Source organism: Camelus bactrianus, chromosome 10 (genome assembly GCF_048773025.1).
Source record: "Camelus bactrianus isolate YW-2024 breed Bactrian camel chromosome 10, ASM4877302v1, whole genome shotgun sequence".
In the NCBI taxonomy this organism is placed as follows: domain Eukaryota; kingdom Metazoa; phylum Chordata; class Mammalia; order Artiodactyla; family Camelidae; genus Camelus; species Camelus bactrianus.
The window spans coordinates 59,944,643-59,967,675 of NC_133548.1; the positions used below are offsets into that span (position 1 = coordinate 59,944,643).

The window sequence follows — 23,033 nt, forward strand, 5'->3', positions numbered from 1 at the left end:
CCTATTTCTGGATTGCTGGACATGGAATTGTTCCTGTTTGAAAATAGTTCTAGGACCCAGGAAGAGATCAGGATACAGGGAGTAACACGGCAAACATGTACAGGGAAACCATAGCGTTGGCTTTTAATCATCTATGACAGTGTGAGGCTCCTGCTCCTAAGCTTGGGTCTCTGGAATACAGTGGTGATTCCAGGGGTACATTTTGGACATCAGCATTAGTACCTCTTCCTGGCCACAGGAAGTGGGGCTTCTTTTGTCTGTCTTTACTCACTTTGGGATGTCAGTGCTAGCCAAACATGGCCAGGAGCCTAGTAACCACCAAGGAGAGAAACAGGCTTCTCATGATCGAGAGATGGCTTGATCAGGTTCTATGGTCTAGAGGAGATTTGTGACAATACCTTCCTGGAGAATCTCCATTCTCATCAAATAGGATCATGTCTCCGGAAACCCCAGTAAAATTGGTTTTCATCAGGGAGTCCAAAAGCTTCCGTCCATCGATTGGCTTCATCGCATCACAGAGGCCCGCATAGCCCGGGCAGAGGGACATCTGCATGTTGTGGAGCCCGTAGGCCATGGAATAGATCGCATTGATCACAAATCCCATTTTGGAGTCTTGAACATGATGTGTTCTCAGAGTCAGAGAACCTGTTGGAAAACAAATTAGGGATTAACTTTCAGATTTAATTTTACTATAGCCACACCTATGGATTCTGAATAATTAGAGGACATCCTGGAGTAATGGATCAGAGTTAGAACCAGAGGAAATACTAAGATACAGGTGCCAACATGGTATGCTTAATAGTTGTCTTCTATTTCTAGGTTTCTTCCCCCCAAGACCTTAAAGAAAGACCTGAATTCCCAACAGTACCAAGATTCATGTCCTCTGTTACCAAACTCTGGGGCTCGATGTAGGAAAGCACTCTATTTCTGTACCACAACATTTATCATAAGGACAGATTAATCTCCCAAGTATTTAGCTGTGACATTATACCTCCTTGATTTAGAAACCATCAACAAATCTCCAGTTTCCAAATTATAATGTATTCTTAGCTGAGCAAATAGATCCCCTACCGTCTTGCCTCAACTTATCTATTTGGATTTATCACCCACCACTTCCAGCTTCACAGGATATTGGCTCCATAAACTGACCTATTTGGAAATTCTGAACTATAATGTTTAAGTTCCATTCATAGTTAGTTAAATAAACTTACTGGAATCTGAGTATACATAAATGATGATCCAGGGAAACACAAAGATGAATTGGACATGGATTCCACACATAAGAAGAAACTTATTCAGTAATAGAGATAAATTATATAACTATAGTGAAAGGTAGAAGGTGATAAATCCATAATAGATGTGGAGTTAAAATCTATAGAGGTCCAAAGAGGGAGAGACTCCTTCCAAAGAAGGGATTTGGGGAATGTTTCATTAAAGAACTAACATTTGGTATGAGTTACTGATTAAACAAACATGGAGTGCTTGTTACTTCTGGCTGCTCATGATCTTATTTTCATTTTAAAAATTTTATGTTAAGAATAGAAAATAGAATGAGAGTAGGGAAAACTAGAGAAAAATGAAATAGGTTGTTAAGAGATGATGGTGGGTTAGTCCAGGGTAGGGTTCTAATTATATTTTGAAAGCAGGAAGAATAGGATATGCTAATGGATTGGATGTGAAATGTTAAGGAAAAAGAAGCATCAAGGATTAACTCAGGTTTTCATTTTTAAGCAACTAGATGGATTAGACATTGAGTGTGAGAAATAGGTTGGTGGAGGTGTGGATCAAAAGTGCTGTCTGACACGTTAAATGGGGAGGTCAGTCATTGGCCAATGTAATTGACCAGGCAAAAGATATTGGTGGCTTAGAGCAGGGTGATGGTCATGATGGCGAGAAGTGTTCAGATTCAGCACACACTGTGAAAATAGAACTGACATGACCAGCTGACTGACTGGAGCTATTTCAGATATCAGACTTCTTTCTGAGTTCCTGATCATGCCTTTAAAAAATGTAGAGATGCTAGACTAATTTTACTGGCTGTATAGTGTTCCGTTGTAGGATGTAGCACGATTTATTTTTACTAGTTTCAAAATGTCTTGACAATTTTTTGCTTGGGTTACTGCAACAGCCTCCTAACAGATCTTACTGCCTATAATCTTGCCCAGCTCAAATCTGTGTATTTCCAATGTAAATATATAGTGAGTAAACTTTCTAAAGCACAAAAACTGATTTTGTTAGTTTTCTATTAAGACCATTCAGTTGATAACCAAATAATATCCTAAATATTATGTCCTGACCTTCAAGACCTTTTGTATCCTGCTCTCTATTTGCCTCTGTATTCTGATCCATCCTATCCTATGCACCGGCTATTTGGAACTTCCTGCAGCCATGTAATAAACTCTTCTTTCCTGTATCTGGGCCTCTGCATTTCAGTCCACACACCTGGAACATACTTTCTTGCAGATTTTCCACTGATTAATTTGTGTGCGTCTAGGACTCATCTCCACTCAGAAGCTGCTAGTGACCCTCCTCCAGTTCAGAATTAAGGTTTGTTCTGTTCTCCTATAGCAGTGGTGCCAATGTTTACCATGCACTAAACATCCTATGAAGAAATTGCCAGTTTACACATTTGTCTCTGGTCTAGACTGTAGGCTCTGCTTCGTTCTCTTGTGGCACTGGTGGTGAGCTGTGGCTGATTCCTGGTACACTGTGGGCTCTCTGAGGGCAAAGATTCTGTGCCATTCAGAGGTAGCCCTTGTACCTACCACGGCATCTGACACGTCACTGGCACTATTAGTACATATTAAGAATATGAATGAGGCCTGATATGTGACAGGATGTCTGCAAGGGTGTCACCAAATACCAGGTCTGGTCTTCAGATTGTCAAATCAGTTTATCAGTGCAGTCACGGCTTCGTAGAATGCTGCTAAACGAAACTAAATATCAGTGCCAATTTACAACAAAATCTGCCAGGTGGACCACGCAATTCCATTAAGCAATCTTGTGTGCTTTCATCATCTAATAAAAGTGCATGGGAAAAGTTCTGGTCGAGTCAAGATGGAGTAAGCCATCTTCACCGTGTTTCTCTCCCACTGGGTGCAGCTAAGAACCCTGAGTGGCATGACTGGAGCAGCTTTCTGATGATTCTGAAAAGTAAATGGTCACAGGTAGATTGGGGAAGGAAACCAGAATTCAAAACACTCCTGAGCCATGCATGAGAATTGCACAGTCTCGTTTCTTGCACAGTCTCCAGGCCTAGACGTGAAGGTGTCCCTAAATGTGGAAGTGTGCACAGTTCCAGGAGAGACAGACAGAGCTCTGAGAGAAGCCCTCCTTTCTGGTCTGAGTAGTGGAAAGCGGCACCCTACAAGTCAGGGGGAGTGTGGGAAATCCCACTTTTGTTTTTTATTTGTTTGTTTTTCTATGCAAGTCCCCAGCGCAGCCCCACAGGGATGGTGGTGGAAAAGGCCATGGTGGCTTTTGGGTGGGAACCCTTTTCTGTGACCAAAGGAACTGTGTCCCTGAAGTATGGGGAAACTCCCTGTTGCTCTTTTCCTTCCTCTAGTCTCTCTCCTCACTTGGCTCCCATGACAATCCAGCTGAGAAACAGCATGTGGAACAGAGGTAGAAACTAAAGCCTCAGGGTTTTGCCTGCAGGACCAGGAAGGGATGAGACAGGCTGGGACCTAGAAAGTTTCAGGGAGACTGTGGAGAGGGAGGAGCTCAAGGAAGTAGTCACACAAAACTGAATATGAACTCCTGGGCTCCCCCCTGAGTTTTGCAGAAATGGATCTGACACTGCACAGTGCACTGGAGTTTTGAGATGTGAACTGCGGGATAGGGCACTGCCTCTGTCCAAGCCTTGCCCCTCGACAAGGCACGTGCGCAGTAAAACTCTGACAGCTCTGCAAAGTCTTTGAAAACTGCACTGACAGTGGACCCACAGCCCACAGAAAGCAGGTGCAAACTTGTAGCCTAAAGCAAACCAGGTTGGTTTCCTGTTTTTTTTTTTAATCAATATTCTGTATAATATAACGTTATATTGAAATATTTGGAATCAGGGACAGTCTGTGATCACTTGGGGGTGATCACGTGGGGATACTGTCAGAGTCCCACTACCTTTTACTGGTCTTCTGTCTGTATTTCCAAACTCTCTACTCTCCTTTGGTTGACACAGCCTTTCTTTAGATGTCTTAATAGAAAGCAGAATTATATTCAATTTCTTTATTCTTGCTGCTTAGGTCCTAGAGAGAAATCCTGGCTCATTAAGTAATTTATTTGTTGACTCACTCAGAGATTAATTAAGTGATTGATTAAACAGACATTTATTGAGTCCTTACTGTGTGTCAGACAGTGTGCTGGGTGCTGGTGATACCAACGTGAGTAATGTGGCATCACTCTCCTCAAAGACACTCAGCCTGTCGGGTGCTGGCTCAGTGATCGTGTGATGGATCCGAGGAGTTTCACATTATTAGGCAAGTTTTACAGTCCTGAGTGCATATAATGAATGGCTCATTCTATCCAGCCTTCTTTTCTTATCCACTCAGTGGCAGGAGAGACAGGACATGTTAATTAGCTGGCATGTTAGGGCCCCCAAAGAACTAGACTTCATTCAGCAGTATTTGTTCAATGATTATTTTTTAGGGTCTCCTAAAAGCCAGACCCAAAGTAGGCATGAGGACTCGTGCCAACCCAAACCTTCCAGCTGCTCTCAGGCTGGACCTGCCTCACAGCAGCCTGTGGAGAGGAAATGGGAGCAGGGAAGTTTGGCTCTTCCCTCTTTGCTTCTGTCTTCAGAACTGGATACTTGATTTAGAACACTTAGCATTCAATTCTAATTTTACTATTGTTGAATTAAATCAGAAGGCTCCAAAAGGATTAGCAGAAACTGAAATCCTTCAATCTGTGATTACAGCTAAATTTTACAGCACTCAAAACATGTTCTTTAATTCATCGGGGGAACCGGAACTTTGAAGTCGCTGTTAAACAAGGGAAATCAGGCTGTCTTAATGCAGAATCAGAGAGTGTCTGAGATACAAGGGGCTTTAGAAGCATCTGGTTCTAGAAGCTGCAGAAAGCAAGCCCTTGGGCTAAATTTGGCCTTTAGTTATGTTTTATTTGGCCTGAGTGCTGTTTAGTGGAAATCTCATATAAAAATCCAGCTTTGTGGACTCTTGAAAAGAACCAGAAGACCTCACAGTACTGGCTTCAGATTCTCACAAGGCAAATGCTGACCTGCTTCCTTATCTTCCACATCACCTCTTCGGCCCCGTACTCTTCGGAGACTGGGACCCCATCATCTGACCCGATAAACTCATTTTACAGATAAGGAAAATAAGGCTGAGAAAGGGAAAAGTCTTTCCCTGAAGTCATACCTTTGGTTTAGCAGCTGGCCCCAGACCCCTGCTGCCCAAACTCTTGGACTAGCGCTATTTTTATAGGGGGGGCAAAGGAAACCATGATTTAAAATTGTTTTCAGCAAATGAACTCATGATCATAGAATGGTGAAACCAGCAGCCGTTTATTTATTTATTTATTTAAATCCCAAGTTAGTTCTTTGTGTTAGCTCTTACACTAAATACTGAAATACTTTTGCATTGTCTTCATTATTTCCTTTCTACCCACTAGTAGGGGAGTGATAATAAAGAGAAGCAGCAAGGAAGAGAAGGGATTCAAGTATTTTTCAGGAAGGAGATTATAACTGTAGAAGAGGCCATTAGATAGCATACTGTTAACACTGCAATGAAAAAGAAATTGCCAATTCTCCCCACGTTCATTTATTTTCTGAATCTACTAATTCCTTATGCATCTGGCAAATGGATTCCAGTTGTGCTCAGTGGATGAGACAATAATTTGTTTCCTGCTGGGACAGAAGGGCAGAGCATCCCCCAAGCCAGAATTAATCTTTTGCCATTACATGCTCCCATGGAAATGTGTTTCTACCTCTATCATGACAGGTAATCCTTTCTGCCATGCATTAGAATTATCTATGTGCTTCTCTGTGCCCAGCACAGAGTCTCAGCACCCTGAAGACTACAGCTGTCTTGTTTATATTGTTTCCTCCACAGTTCCTAATGCTGTGGCGTAGAGAGGGCAATCCATTTCTTCATTTAACATTTACTGAGCATCTCTTTAGTGCAAAAGCCTCTAAACATACCACGAGACATGGGGATTAGTTCAGAACAGGCCATCGACTTCATGCAGACTGGCCCACACTGATCTTGCTTATATCGTATTTTCAGCACCCAGAACAGTGGTCAGCACTGTCACTGATATATTGGTGGGTCATGTGAATGATGGATGAATATGAACAGACTTACTGTATGGAACTGAATATATAGTGAAACAGACAGAGACATTAATGTTATAGTGAAGTGAAGGTAGCTTCTTGGGAGCGTAGGTTAAGATTCATAAGATAAAGAACTGGTTATGTGATGTACGGCTTGGACAGGGGACTAGTGATGTCAAGAAGCGAAGAACGGCTTACAGAAGGGCTGAAGAAACTGATGGCATCAAAGAAATCCTTCATCCTTTTCCCTAACACTACGTGTGCAGCACTGGGAGCCCAGAGCTGTAGCCATGGCCAGTAGGGACACCAGTTTCTAAAATCTGTAGCTACTCCAATTTATAACTGTGCCTGAAATAACAGGCAGCTGACCCCTAAATGTGCATATTGAAATGCAAATGGAGGCAGCATCTGCAGAAGGAAGACATGTCTTCAGGGAGCTACAGAAACTCAACGGGGATTGTACACTTCCATGTGCAAAACACTAAATTTTAAATTTAAATGCTTCACCATGAACAGCCGGTTGGCAGCCTTCTGATGGATATGTTATTTCAGATAGCATATCTCTTTCATTCACATTACAGTATTTTGAGGAACTTCCATATGGTGTGTAAATGAAGGAAGAAATCCTCAGGGATATGAAGGCTGGTGGCTATGATATTATTTAAGAGTATGCGGAGAAAAGCCATAGCATTCCACTCTCCTTACCTAAGACCGAACTCTAAGGCCAGACCTCTCCTACTTGGCTCCACCCATCTGTCCATCTTCATCACCACTGTTCTTTTCCACTTTAGTTGTGTTTCATGACATTTCCTGAGGATGTGGCTTTCCCATCTCTGTATGATGAGCTCCCTATCATATTTTAAAACAGTTTAAGGTTCACTTTACTGTGAAGGCTTGCTAGAGTTTTCCAGGTAGAACTAGCAGATTCTTTTTTCAGGGCTTCCTCATTTGGAAAATAATACCTTCTGGTAGAGTTGTGACAACTAGGGACAATACACAAAGAAATGCAGACCTCACAGCAGGCACTGATCACGAAGCTCTGGCTCTTGGTGTGCACCCAGTGCCATCTGATACACGAGGTCACTAGACTAGTCTAAGATGTTTGCGCAATTAGCACTCCCCACCTTTGGGACTTGGAGCATTGCTATATATTTTTTTTAATTCACAAAATGTTCCAGAGTTTCTGCTTCTGAAAATAAGTGATGCTAAAAATTTAAGTTCCATTAAGACGTTTACTTCTAATTAAAAATAACATGCATGCTAAATGAAAACCCCATCTCATATAATAAGCACTATAATTGAAGTAGAAAATTGAACAAAGAAGAATTGCATTTCCGTATGTAAAAACTTCTGCAAAGAATTCAGCCGCAAAAGGCAGAGTTCATAAATCGTACACATGGAAGCTTAATTATCATGTCTAATACGAGAGGTTTGATTAGGGTAGAAGGATTTGTGTAAACTGATAGACACTGGATCCTTTTTATCAGAGAATATTTATGAAGCTCCCTCTTCTGAGTGTGCTGGTCTCTGTACCACTTGTACTAGCTTCTTTTTTTAACAGTTACTTTAAAGTCACAGTGATGTCACTTTCAAACATGATGCTGATTATTTTCTATAAACCATTTTATTTTGACATAATTCAAAGGCAGTCATTAAAGGGGAGGAGCTGGGAGAAGGGTCCCACCCACATAGGCTGGATGCTATATGCTTGACATTCATTACCTTATTTAACCCTCACAGCAAACATATAAGCTAAGCATTATTTTCTGCTTTGCTTAGATGAGAAAATTTGGGATCAGAAAATTAAAATGAAATTCCCAATAACTTAAAGCTAAAACCCAGTAAAGCAGAATTTGAAACTCAGTTTGCTTTGGCTATACAGGCTGCCTTTTCTGCGCCAATATCTTCCCTAATCTTTATTATAAACATACCAAGGTCACTTTTGTGAATGTCATTTTCCTTCAGGTGAAAATGGGAAAAATCATCCCTACTAACATCTGAGGACAGCACTTGAGTGAATGAGAGATTATGTTTAAAAGATTCTGATTAATAGCAAAGGGTAATATTTATTGAGAAATTACTGTTCTAACTTAGCCATCACAAAAGCCATGTAAGTAGAGAATACCGTTAGTCTCATTTTTTATTCAAGTAAACTGAGATTTGTATACTTTAAACAACTTTTCCAGGGACAAACAGATTGAAAACACATCAAACTGTAAAGAATTGCTGGTGTTAGAATCTGGACTGGACATTTTTCACTTTAGAACTGTATTAACATAGAGAATCACGGAGATACAGAAGGAACCCTTCTTTGATACATTAGTTTTCTTATCTTCTAGGTTCAGTCTCAACTTAACTCCATGCCATCGTGTCCCCAGACATGCTGTCAGAGCACCAGACAGATACAACACCCCAGGTCCTTTCCAGTGGATTGGAATCTAAAACAGTGTGTTGAAGACAAAACCCAATATAACATGGGAACCATAAGCCTAACTGTCCTTGAGGCTACTCAGTGGGAGACTGAGCTTTCTTCTGACTTTTCCATCATCTGCAAAGTTCATGTTGGATTCAGTGGTGGCCCAATGTTAGCAACAGATAACCACTTACTACTTACTGTATTTGAGTTTCAATTCAAATATTCATTTTTATAATAATGACTGGTTTGGTTCTATCTGGTGTTTCATGGATTTTTTTGCATTCCTACAAGGCAGAACAATATAACTAAAAGAATATAATGAGGAGAATATGGATTTAAATTTTAGCTCTTTGTCAGTCATATGTCCTTGCCTGGGCAAACCAGGAAACCTCTTTGAGTCTTAGTTTGCTCATTTGTAAAAGACAACAACAATAAAATCTGAGGATCAAGAGAGAGCAATTACTTACCATGATAATAAATTAATATTATTATTTTATAATCTATAGATCTGAGAGCAGGTTATACTACTCCTCTGAAGAAATCTGTGAGTTGACTCATTCTGGCCTGATAACTACGGTGAAATAATTCAGAACTGACAATTTATTGCTCTTTGAAGAGAATTCCTGCTTCTTAAGTCTAATTATTGCTGGAGCTCAAGGTGGGACCTGTCTTTGGGATAGTAACTGTTGCTCTGTGTCTCTGCCCTGTGTCTGAAATACTCTTTCCTGCTTAGTCTCCAGTATTGATCCATCTTTTTTTTTTTATTAAAGCTGAGTGGAAAACCATGGAGTTAAAACATTAATTGATTCACAGACATTTTAACTATATACAATCTCTTATCTTAAAAAAGCCATTTTTTAACGTATTGTCATGTATAAGAAGCAATAAAGATAAGCAACTGCTTGAACACCCAGTTTATTTCACCATTATGAATTTGCATTGATTTCATTATAACCTGGACACCAGTCCCTTTGGTTCATGGGATGACCAGCTCAGCACAAGGCTCAGAGCCACTACATGCTGGAGGGAACTACGGAGGGGAGGGGACATCTGTCTCCTGACATGTGGTCTTTTAATTAACATGTAAAATACATTCCTTTATTCATGCAACAAGTACTTACTGAGCGCCAACTGTATACTAGAGCTGTTCTAGCCAGGGTTTTCAGCAAGTACTTGTTAAGCATGTACCGTATTTAATAAGCTATAAAATTGCCTAGTGGCAGCAGAGAAGTCAATTCCCTGTGTGTGCACGTGGGTTAGCTCATTTGGAGTTACACAGCCTGTGGTTTGAGACTGGCTTGCCTCTTACTCACTGTGTAATCATGGGCAGGTCACTTAACCTAAGTATTTTTTCTTCCATGTTTAAATAAAAGGACACTAAGAGAAGCTAGCTCATCAGATCGATGGGAGCATAAAATGAGACAGTGTTGGGAAAATATGGGTAAGAATAGAGCCTAGCAAGCAAATAGCTGTTTATTAAATGTTAATTATGATAATGATCATGGTAATGAGACCACTTATATCGCTCCCAATTACTGAATTAAGCTATAGCCATCTTCATTAGTTGGCTGCGTAGAATCCAAATCCCTTTCTAATGCTGAGGGACTCCTCCTCGTACTCAGATTCTAGAAGGCTGGATGGTGCTTCCATCAGGGAAGCTGAAGTAGCCCTACCCTCCTGGATTCGCCGTGCCCTGGTTGCCAGGGAACAGGAGTGTAACCCAGGCTCAGTAAGTTGGAAGCTCCTCCCCAGGACTCTGAAAAGTGAGCTAAAGCAAAGGGTGGCCGGTATTTACTTACGATGAAGTGAGTGGATCGCGTCCAAGTGCAGTCACACTCTGGCCAAATTGCTGAAAGCTGAGCTTCTGGTTTCATGGCCCCTGGCAGCTGGTCCAAGTTTCCAGACTTAGCCCTCCAGCTACCAGTAGATCCTGGGATGTTACAGTATTCTTCCAAATAATAGTATTTATTTATTTTTTACTTAAGAGAGCCAAGCTAAAATTGGTTTCCCATGATTACAACCCAAATCTTGACATGAGTCAATTCTTGTTTGAAAAAGCAACCTGTTATCAGCCAGACAACTACTTACTAATCGTTTGAATTCTAATTCTACTATTAATTTTTATAATAATTACTGATTTAACTCCATCCAGTATTTCATGGGTTTTTATGAGTGCCTATAGTCCAATAAAAACAAATTATTTAATTTTACATTAAAGTAGAACCTTGGACCAAAAGGGTTTCCAGAGCTGAATTATTTGACAAAGACAATGCAGATATCAAATTTAATTCACTACTTGGGCTTCCCCTCATTCAGGACAGCAGATGCCTTGCACCCTGGAAGCTGACTTCACGGTGGAAAAACGTTCACCAGGACAAACCTGGTAAGGGACCTCATCCTGGGATTAGAGTCCTTATAAGAAGAGACACCAAAGAGCCTGCTCTCTGTCTCTCTGCCATGTGAGGAGGTGGCTGTCTGCAAGCCAGGAACAGGTCCTCACTGGAACCCAGCTGTACTGGCTCCCTGATCTTGGTTGGACGAACATCCCAGTCTGTGGCATTTTGTTACGGTCGCCTGAGCTGAGTAAGACACTGTTAAATGCTTCATAGATAATAGTCTAGGTTCTTCTCAGAAGATCTCTATCAAGTAGGATTTAATATCATCCCAAACTTACATCAGAAGAAAGTGAGGAAAGATTGTTTCAGCAACTTGTCCATTGTCACAAAGCTGTTAAGCAGCAAAGCCAGGATATAAATCTACCCTGTCAAATGCCAAAGCTTGCCACTCTACTATAATGTCTCCAACATGCATAACTTTCCATTTATGTAAATCCACATGCATGAATCAATTTAATCACATTTGTCATATTAACTAATATATAAATTTATTTCATAGTGAAACTTTTTTACATCTAGTGGTCCCTGCTCTTCTGCAATTACTGCAGATGATGACAGTTTTCACTGGCTTCTAGCTTTGAGTTCTTCATGCTTCCATCCAGGCTTCTAGTCTTCTACTGACTGTTAGTAATTTTGCACCAGGGCATGTCACTAAGGTACCAGTCCCACTTCTCCTATTTGACTTCACATATTTCTACCTGTGTAGCTTCCAACTTGAAATATTTTGAGTGGAACTCATCTTCTTTACTCAGTCTGTCCCCCTTTTCTATTTTTCCTATTAACAAATTTTTTTTCAATAAACTATCATTAAAATCTTTTTTTGGAGGGGAGGGAGGTAATTAAGTTTATTTAATTTTTTTAATTAAAAATTTTTTGATGGATTTTTTAATAAAGGTACTGGGGATTGAACCCAGGACCTCAGGCGTGCTAAGCACATGGTCTACCACTGAGTTATCCTCTGCCCCCATCATTGAAATCTTGAAGTTACACTTGAGAGGAGTCTCCTTCCCTCAACCCTGCAGAGGATCACCAAGTTTATGCCACTCTTCTCTTATCCAACAGTAGACACTGTCACACCCTCAAATTCCCGATAACTTAATGCAGTAAGTTTCTTTCTTTCTCACATCCAGTAGTGACTTCTCTTTCATCCAATAAACTTTTGAAAGATACTATCAGATTAACTTTTTAAAATGTGATTTTTGATTATATAATTATCTTGTTCAAAAGTTTTCATCAGTTACTCAATGTGTAGAAGAAAATTCCTGTATCATGGCATAACATGCATGGTCCTTAAGAAATCTTTCCCCACTTTTATTTCCAGCCTTATCTTATTCCAGTTGTTACATCTAATCCTTCCACCTTGGTTAAACAAGTTTACCCTCCATCACCTGAACAGGCCTTCTATTTTCTGAACTCCATTCTTCTGTTTCTCTAGTCTTCTAAACTTGGAATACCCTGCTTCAGACTCTTCCTTTCACAGCCCAACCAAACGTCAGGACTCAACTCAAATGCTAACCATATCATTAAGCCCTAATCTCCCCGGACACAAGCATCTTCTGCCTTCTCTAATGCTCAGAGCCCTTAAGGCTCATTTCACTCACTTTCTACTTAACATATATAACCTTACATGAAAGTTATCCCCAGATAAATTATACCTGCAGGAGGAGCTCAACCACTAGCTAATCCCCTCCCATAACTCTTCAACTAGCTTATGATCTTGCTTAATGGAGGTTCAAAAAGTGACAATTTGGTAAAGAAGCTATAATACAAATTTAATAAATATCCTAAATTTGTATCAATATTTTATATCTTGACAAGAAATCATGTGCCACTTAGGTCACATTTAGTATCTGTTCTGATAGTCATGAAGCCTTGAATTGATCAGTGAAATATTTTGGAAGCAACAGCTCAGTGGGAATCACCATGGAAACAGCCACATCCTCCGGTTTTTGTGGTCACTTTGGAGTGGAGTAGCATTTACACATCATGACGAAATTCTCGGAGCGGCTGCCCGTCAACAGCAGTAGGAAAGTCTGTCAAGTCAGAGTAATTAATAGTGCCTTCTGTGACGTTGTTGTCCGTAAAGAAGCAGAAGCCCTCTTCACAACGGACCCTTCTACCCCAGCACTGCTTTCTCATTTGCTCGAGCTACTCTCTCGGCTTTGCCCCTCCTCTCCACTTACCCATATCACATCCAAGCTGTCCCTTCCAATTACCCTTGGATGCCCTGACCTGTGCTGATTCTTCCCATCCATAGACTTCATGACTGTTAGTGAGTCCCACATTCCAGCAATGCTTTAAACCTGAGGGACCTTGTGGCAGAGTGAGCAGAGTGTGGAGTGTGGAGTCGGACTGAATTCAATCCCTGTGGTTTGATTTGTCATGGAAAGACTAGTGAACCTCTCCCAAGCTTTAGTTTCCTATTGAACAAAGTAGTCATACTACCACTACCCAGTAGAATTACATGAAGAAGAAATGATACAACTGAACTTGAATCTCCCTTCACAGAGCCCAGCACAGAGAAGAAATCAATAAGTGGAGGTTCCCTCTGCTTGACTTTCATCGATTAAAAATACTCACAGCTCCCTCTGCTGCTGTGGTTCCAAGGCATCACCCCTCATTCTTACCGCTGCAATAGCCTTCTAATTATCCCCTGATTTCTTTTTTGCCCACATCCACCATTTTTTTTTAATATAACAGCCACAGTGATCTTAAAACAAACAAACAAACAAACAAGAAACAAAAAACAAGTCCTTCCTTTGCCTAAATCCTCTAATGGTTTCATGTTTCACTTGAAAAAAACCAAGGTCACGGCAATGCCAACAAAAGTCTGTAAGATCTCACCCTTTGTTACCTTTTTGCCATTATCTCCCACTAGTTTCCCCCAATTTATTCTGCTCCAGCCAGACTGACATTCCAACTGTTTTCTCGAATATGTCCCTTTGTTCCTGTACTTTCCTACTCCTGGAATCTATCTTCCCCCATGCTCACCTCTGACCCCCATGCTACTCCCTCATCTCCTCCTGGGAGTTACACAAGTCAGCTTCTCCGTAAGATTGCCCCTGATCACCCTATTTAACTTGTGCTCATGCTCACATGCTAGATCCTGCTTCCTTAGTTAAGTTTTCTCTTAGCAGTTACCACCATCTAATATACTATGTAACTTACTTATCTATTTTGCTTTAATCTGTCTTCCTCTAGCAAGAAGGTAAGCTCATCTGAAAAGAATATGTATTATGTATATGCATAACTGCATCACTTACTGTACACCTGAAACACTGTAAATTAACTACACTTCAAATAAAGTTTTTTTTTTAAAAAGGAATATAAGCTCCACGAAGGCAGGGATCCTTGTCTGTTTTGTTTACTGCTATAGCTCCAGCACCCAAAAAAGTAATGAGGGGCACATAATAGGCATTCAGTAAGTATTTGCTGACGAGATAAATAAGTTACCTGATTTTACTAGTACTTTTCTTATTCTTTTATACTGATACCCTGAAGTCAAGTACCACATCATATGTGTCCCCTGGATTCCACCCTGGCGTGTTGTAAGGGTGCAATTTACTAATGCACACTATCTTTTAACAGTCAAGCTCTTTCACATCATTTTCCCAGTGAACAAATTTTTGACAGAAGTGCTCTTGTCACCCCAATGCCCATCACAGCTGTAGGGGACAGCAGCATCTTTATTTAGTAGCCATCTGGCCTGGGTGCCAGGTCTGTACAATTTTTAAAGGTTATGACACTGGCAATTATTGACATGTCAAAACCCTAGGCCAACCATGTGGGTTGTGGCAACAACCATCCCACACATGGTGGTGATATGGCAAAATCCTTTATAGCATCTGACACACAGCCATAAGACTACAATTAAGATGAGCTCTACATATTGGCTGAGGGAATGGCACCCGTTATAAGGCAGGTATACTAGACTAAAACAACATTAATATGAAGACCAGGGCCAGAAAGAGGCAGAAGAAACATCTGTTTATTTTTTTTTAATGTCGTATTCTAATAATATGCTGTTAATGACCATTTCTAGCCATGAGATTATTGGAAAATATATTTACCAGTACCACATGGTGCATTTCTTTTTCACAATAATGCAAATGCAAATACTTCCTAAGGCACAACCGATTGTGATAACTTTGGAGCATAAAGTTTAATGCAACATTTCTAGAGATCCTTTACATACATCATCTTGTTTTATCTTCACAATGACTCTAAAATATAAATTTTGCCTAAATTGTATAAATAGAGAAAAAAAGGCTAAGGAACTGGCCCAAGGTCACAGAAGAAGTGAGGGGTAGAGCTGAATTTAACACAGGCCCTCAGTCTGAAGCTCTCCTGTGCGTTACTCAGTACCGCCTCCTGGGTCGTGTCTAGGAGAGAATGCTTCACCTGGCAGCTCAAGACGGGTGAGTTTAGGGATTAAAAGCAAGAGGGAGAAAAGAACCCTTCTATAAAATAAATTCTATTTGGCTTTGGGCATCAAAATCACACAAAATGCAAGAGATAAAGGATTTAGTTATTCTGTTATTTGCTAGAATTCTCTGAGACTAAGTCTGGCAAATATATATATATGTACATTTTAAATATATTTAAATATATTTAAAATGTAATATATTATATATATTAGAATATAGAATATTATATGTAATATATACATCATATGTATAATAATATTTATATATAAATTATATGGTATATACTATAAATATATAAAATATATGATATATTTTAAATATAATATTTATATAAAATAATATATATTGTTATATAATTTATGTACAGTATATTTTATATATATATATATATATATATATTTAAATATCTCCTGAAAACTTTATTAAAATAAAATTCTCATATAGTAAACTGCACAGATTGAAAGTGAACAACTTGGTAAGTTTTCAGTTATGTATACTTTTATGAAACTGTAACAGCAAACCGGATAATGAGTGTATCCATCACCTCCAAGAGTTTCCTCATGGACCTTTTTCATCCCTCCCATTCCCAAGCAACCACTGATCTGTGTTCTGTCACTGTAGATTACTTTGTATTTTCTACAGTTTCACAGAAGTTGAATTTTGCAGTGTGTGTCTTCCTTTTCCTGGTTTCTTTCATTCAGCATAATTATTTTGAGACTTGCTGCATTCCTAGGTGTATCAATAGTTCACTGCCTTCTGTTGAGTAACATTCCTTTGGCTAACCAAATTTCCCACTGCCATTTGTTAAAAAGCCTATCTTTTCTCCGAATTGCTTGTGTACCTTTGTCAAACCAGTTTTCTCTGTACATGTGGGTCTGTTTCTGAATTCCCTATTCTGTTCTATTGATCTATTTGTCTCTCTTCATGCTGATACCACACTGTATCGATTACTCTATTTTTAGAGTGAGTCTTGAAATCAGGTAGTTAATCCGCCAAATTTATTCATCTTTCTCAGAGTTGTTTTGGGTATTCTAGGTCCTTTGCATTTCCATAAAAATGTTTAACCAGCTTATCAGTTTCTATTTAAAAAAAGACTGCTAAGATTTTGGTTGGAATTCTTCAAATCCATAGATCAATTTTGGGAGAACTGACATCTTAACATTATTGAGTCTTCTGATGTGTGCACAGTGTATCTTTCTTAAAAATTTATTTAAATCATCTTCAATGTTCTGAGCAATGCTTTGCAGTTTTCAGCATAAAGATTTGCACATTTATTGCCAGATATATGCCTCATTATTTCAAAATTTTAATATTACTTTAAGTGGTACTAATTTTTTATTTCTTTCTAATTGTTTACTATTATTAGTGTATAATATATTATAATTAATATATAATATACTATAATTAATATATTGTAAGGAGCTCCTTAATATACTATAATTAATATACTACAGTGAAATATAATATACTATAATTAATACATAAATACAATAGGTTTTTATATATTAATCTTGTGTAATGAAAACCTAATAAACTCACTAGAACTTTCTGTAGATACTATTGGATTTTCTAGGTAAGGAATCATGTTATTTGTTAATAAAGACAGTTTTATTTTATCATTTCATATCTGGGTGCCTTTAATTTCTTTAGTTGATACATATTTCACTGACCAGAATCTCTGGTGGTGAGAGATAATCTCCTTTCACGATAATAGGGGGAAATCTTATTAGGTTGAGGAAGCTTCTGTCCATTCCTAGTTTACTGAGAATTTTATCAGAAATTAATATTAGGTTTTGACACATTTAGCAATTTTGTAGGTATTTAATAAAATAAATTACATTGATTAATTTTTGAATATGAAATCAACCTTACATTTTGGGATAAATTCTACCTGGTCATGATGTATAGTATATGTTTTACATTTGTTGACTGACTTGCTAAAATTTTGTTTGGATTATATACACCAATGTTTATGAAGTAGACTGGTCTGTTGTTTCCTTTTCTTGTGATCCTCTTGGTCTGATTTTGGTATCAGGGTAATGCTAGCCTCATTGATTGAACTGGGAAGTGTTCTTGCTTCTTCAATTTTCTGGTAGAGCTTCTGTAGAATTTACATCAGTTCTTCCTAAATATTTGGTAACAATTTATCAGTGAAACCATCTGGCCTAGAGTTTTTTGTTTTTGTGTTTTTTAATTCCTTCCTTCCTTCCTTCCTTCCTTTCTTTCTTCCTTCCTTCCTTCCTTCCTTTCTTTCTTCCTTCCTTCCTTCCTTCCTTCCTTCCTTCCTTCCTTCCTTCCTTTCTTTCTTTCTTTCTTTCTTTCTTTCTTTCTTTCTTTCTTTCTTTCTTTCTTTCACTCCTTCCTTCCTTCCTTCCTTCCCTTCCTTCCCTTCCCTTCCCTTCCTTCTTTCCTTCCTTCCTTTCCTTCCTTCCTTCTTTTTTTCTTTTTGTATGTGTATGGTAAAGTTTTTAACTACAAATTTAATTTCTTTACTAGCTATAGGACTCTTTAGGTTGTCTATTCTTCAGTGACCTCTCATAGTTTGTGAGTTTCAATGAATTTCTGTTTTGTCTAAGTTGACATTTATTGGATGAAGTTGTTTTTTAAAAATTTCCTTATTTTCCTTTTCATATCTGTAGACTCTGTAGTGACGTTACCTTTCTCATTTCTGACATTGGTACTTTGTGTTTTCTCTCTTTTCCTGATCAATCTGTTTTTTCAATTTTATTGATCTTTTTTCAGAGAACTAGGCTTTAGTTTCATTGGCTTGCTCTATTGCATTTCTCTTTTATAGTTCACTGATTTCTCACTCTGATCTATGCCTTTCTTCTACTTATTCAGCATTTAATTTGCTCTTCATTCTCAAATTTCTTTAGGTAGATCTGTGGTCATGGAGTTGAAATATTTTTCTTTTCTACTATAGCCAGTTAATGCTATAAAATTTCCCCTAAGTATTGTTCTAGCCCAATGTACTGTAAGTTTTTCTAGTCTGACTGCTGGGAACAGACACCGTTCGTTGTTCCATTTAGGTGCCTGGAACGGGGGTCTCTCTAATCCTTCAAGGTGGTTCTTTCCCAGGTCTCAAGTCTCATCCTCACATGCATGTAGTGATCAACACTCAGCTGAACACACAGAGGGAGCCTCTGCAGACGCCGGGTTCTCTTTCGTGCCGCTCTCTCCTCTTAGTTCCTGTGCTCTGCGAACTCGAGCTTCCTTGGTCTCTCTGAACTCACAGTTCCGTCTTCTTAACTCAGAGGGCTCACCTCATTTATTTCTTGTCTCTTAAGAGTAGCTGTCTTCCATTGCTTGACGTTCAATGGGTTGAAAACTGTTGTTTTATGTATTTTGTCTTGTTGTTAATGTTATTTCAAGCAAGAGAGTAAATCTGGTCTCTATTGTTTCATCTTTGTTGGAAGCAGGCATTTTCCTCCCATACATCATCGTATTTAAGCCTCCCTAGAGTCCTGTGAATTAGGTATCATTTTCAAACATCATCCTCATTTCACACGTGAGAAAACTGAGACAGACAGGCTTAGTAGTGGCCACAGGTTCAGTTTTTTGATACAGGTCTTCTGGGTCTAAAGTCAGTGCTTCAAGTGACTGATTCAGCAAGCTTGTCTGGTCTCTCTTTGGTTTCTTTTAAGTACCTTTAACACATCTTGGATTTCAATTCCTGTGTATTAAGAGTTTGGAAGCCTTTGTAGCTTGTAATGCAGGGGCTTTCTTCTGGGGATCTCTTTGAGTACTTTTTGATGGTAGATATTCATCATGGAAAATTACAGGCACTAACACTTACTTGGATGGATAATTACTCTCATTTCTTAAACTCTGGAATTGAAATAAGAAATATGACAGCTTGTGTTTCTCAAAACTCTGATATTTTAGTATCTGAGGCCTTGATCTGGCTCTATGTTCCATTTCCTTAAAGCAGAGTCCAAGACAGAGAAATTTTTATTTCCCCCAGCAATGAAAAGTATCAAAATGCAAAAAAAAAAAAAAAATCCAAGAATTATATTAAGCCAAAACTGTCATGTCAAATTCTAATTAATGTGTCTGATAGAAAGGCAGACATGGGTTTCTGCTCAGCAAATTTCACCACAGACACTAGTGTAATGTGGCAAAATTCCTTCCTCAATACATGGCTACTAACATTGTTCCAGTGTGGTTTCCCCTAAAGTATGTTCTAAAATCAACATTACGTAAGAAGGTGAGTTCATCATAAAACAAAAATCAAAGAAGGAGTTGCTGGATTAAGGAAAGATATTTAAACTTTTTTACAACAGGATCTGTCCTTTTTGAAAGTGTTGGTGTACATTATGAATCTCCAAAAAATGGATACAGAATGTAATAAAGCCGATATATGTCATGATGGAATCCTGTTTTCACACTAGCTTAGCTTTCTCTCCAAATGCAATCTGGAAAATGTTAGCACAGGGCAAAGACAAGGAACCCCTAATCTGAGGGGCAGCTGCGGCACTTGGTTTGTTTTGTTTGGCTCTTGTGATCGTTGTCCTGTAGTCCAGCTACTCTTTCCAGGCAATTATTTCCTCTCAATGCAGTGTTTCGGCTTTTTCAGTCATGTTTTCAGACTGAGAGATGCTGAAGTGTTTTGAGCAATGGATAAACCACCAATAAGCATTTTAAAAGCAAACAAGGTGACGGGAAAAAAATTCTGATGCATAAGGAAGTATCCTGTAATTAGCCTACCTCAAATACTTTTTTTTTTTAAATTTTTGTTTCTTTGGTGGGGTAGTTTTTTAATTGGTTAATTAATTAATTAATTTGAGAGGACGTGCTAGGGACTGAACCTAGGACCTCCCTCGTGCCTGCTAAGCATGCAGTCTACCACTTGAGCTATACCCTCCCCCCCCCAGCCTACCTCAAATCCTTATGAAACATTTTTATCGGAGAAAATGTGGACCCCTCCAGCTGGAAGCTTACTGTAACAGAATGGGAAAAGAACCAGGCTCCAAGCTAGTGGAACCAACCTTTTGAAATAAAGGAAATTGTTTTAATGTCAAAAGATTCCACACACTCTGTGTTACTTGTACTTTTAGTATCCTTTGTTGAGAAAACACACAGTAGCAAGAAACTACTATGATTTCAGTAATTTAAAAACTAATTTCTTATTTGTTAACGGCAACAACTTTTGCGTTAAAATAAGGTACGTGTGCATATAGACACACACATATTCACACGAGGATCTGCAAAGCATAGTTCAATCCATTGACAGAGCTCAACCCCTTAGGGACTCTAGACCCAGTCAGCAAGTCAACAGTCACCCCCAGGACATGCAGCCCACAGACTGGGAACCACCATTCTAAGTCCGCTAGCCATCGAACCCTGCCTAGGTCTAAGAGAAATAAAGTCACATTTGTTTAACAAGACTTATCAAATACTTGCTATATACAAGGCATTGTGCTAGGAATTTGGAAAGCAGAGATGAGTAAGAAGACATTTTCTCTTCTTGAGAAATTTATAATTTAATGGAGAAAGGTGAACATGACGTGTTTACAGGCTGGTGTAATAATGTTAAATTTCTATTTCTATATTAGTGTAACACGGTGGAAAAATTACATTCCTGTAGCTGCTTTATCCCCTGTGGGGATGGCATCTTTTTTTTTTTTTTTTTTTTTTGCTAGAGTAAATGGCCTTCTGTGTGGCACAGTAACTTATTTATTTTGGTGTGTAGAGATATTGAGAAGAGAGGAAGTAAGGATTACAGAAAAAGGGAGGGAGAGGAATCAATCAACATGGCGACAGGAAGCTGGTGGGGGAGTGGGGGTGTGTGGGGGAGAGTTCTGTGGAAAAATGAGGACTGGAAGAAATGTTAGACTGGATACAGTGGCCATAGATGGGGGAGAGGTGGTTAAGGTCAACTCCTATTAAATTAAAACATTAACACAGAAGAGTGCAAAAATTGAAACTATACATCAATTTTTCTTAAAACAAACACATCTTGCCTCAAGAAATAGAACATTACTGGAATCCTAGAAATGCCCTCAGAGCCAGTGTGTTGCTTTGAACACGTTTCTCTCATTCTCACTTTGCTGCTAGTAGTTTGGTACACACATAGATGCCTGTGCGACTGGTTACGTGGTGGCATAAAAATAAAGGATGTGGAGGATCTGTGTTCAATATCTGGATTGCATGTGACAAGAAGAAAATGAAATGCACAGGATGTGAAATGTGAGGGAAACAGGGCTTCTTTGAGAATGGGCAACTGGAGCCATTAGAAACCATGAGAACATAAGCTCAGTGGAACTGACAGACATCTTGAGACAGGCTCTTCACTGAGCAAGGATTAGCACGTGTAAAAGCATGGACACTTGGGTGGCCGTGCCACCTTACAGTGGAAGAGCACAGTCTGTGAAGTGGCTGGAGCATAGATTTTGTGGGTTGCAGGAGTAAAAGATGAGATCTGAAAAACGTAAATGATGAATCTGAAGAGCTTTGACTGGAGCAAAAGAATTGGGATTGCTTTTTGTAGACACTGGAGAACCAAAGAAGATCTTTAAGAACGAGAGTGACATGATGGAATTTGTCCTTTAGATGGACAATTCAGGGATGAGTTTTTAGCATAAAATGGAGGTGGAAGGAGCTGGTACCAAAAAGAAGACTAAACAGGGAGTTCATTCTAATATCTGGGGTGAGAGATAATGAATATCTACATCACGGCAGTAGGATAAAGATTTGAATTCAGGCAGAAATGAAAAGGAGGGAACAGATGTGGAAGATGTTCAACTAGTAGAATTAAGAGTATTTGGTCACCAGTTGGCTATGAGGAGGAGAGAAGGGGAAGACAAGGGCATCTCTTAGTCCCACATCCTGGGGACAGGGTGGATGAGTGCATCATTTACTGAAACTGGAGATGCACAGAGGAGGAACTCAAAGTTTGGGGCTCTGGTTGGAGAAGTTATAATGAGGTTAGTTTTAGATCTATGAGTTCCAGGTGCCCTCAGGACATCGAGGTGAGCATGTTTGTGTGTTAATGTCACAGATGACATCTCTGGAAGTTACTGGAGGTGACAGGGAGAACTCAAAGAAAGGAGATGGAAATGAATGTCAGGGGGTGACAGTGTATAACTGTAAAGGAAATGGGTCTTCAAATTAGTTCAAAAATAGAATAGCATACAGTTACTAGGAAACGGTTTTAATTCTCTGTAGCTTTTATTACTGGGTTATATAAATGAACAATTAGAAGAATTGGTATTGATATGAGAGAATTTTATGATGTTGTTGCTTGGGGGTGGTAGTTACAGAGATGTATATACATGTAAAAATTCACAAAGCTTAAATTCACTTAAGATTTGTGTATTTTATGCACATTACTATATATACATAATTCTACAATACACACACGAACACTGCACACATGCCACACAGATGTCATCTCACACCATGCTTCTCTGATTTCTGGATTCCATTGGCCAGTTACAGTCCCACACTCCAGCCTCCCTCTCCTCCACCACTGCCCAATTAGGAACTAACACAAGGTTGCCAAG

At 39.1% G+C, this 23,033-nt stretch overlaps 1 protein-coding gene across 8 annotated transcripts in view; it reads right to left on the reverse strand.

Moving 5' to 3' along the window:
• The window catches only part of GRM5 (glutamate metabotropic receptor 5), a 368,565-nt gene that overhangs the window by 88,081 nt on the left and 257,451 nt on the right, over window positions 1-23,033 (reverse strand). For all 8 annotated transcript variants that reach the window (XM_074372823.1, XM_074372824.1, XM_074372821.1 and 5 more), the window contains exon 4: window positions 399-645. In XM_074372823.1, the coding sequence (XP_074228924.1) occupies window positions 399-645 (247 nt within the window). The remainder of the gene's footprint in view (window positions 1-398; window positions 646-23,033) is intronic.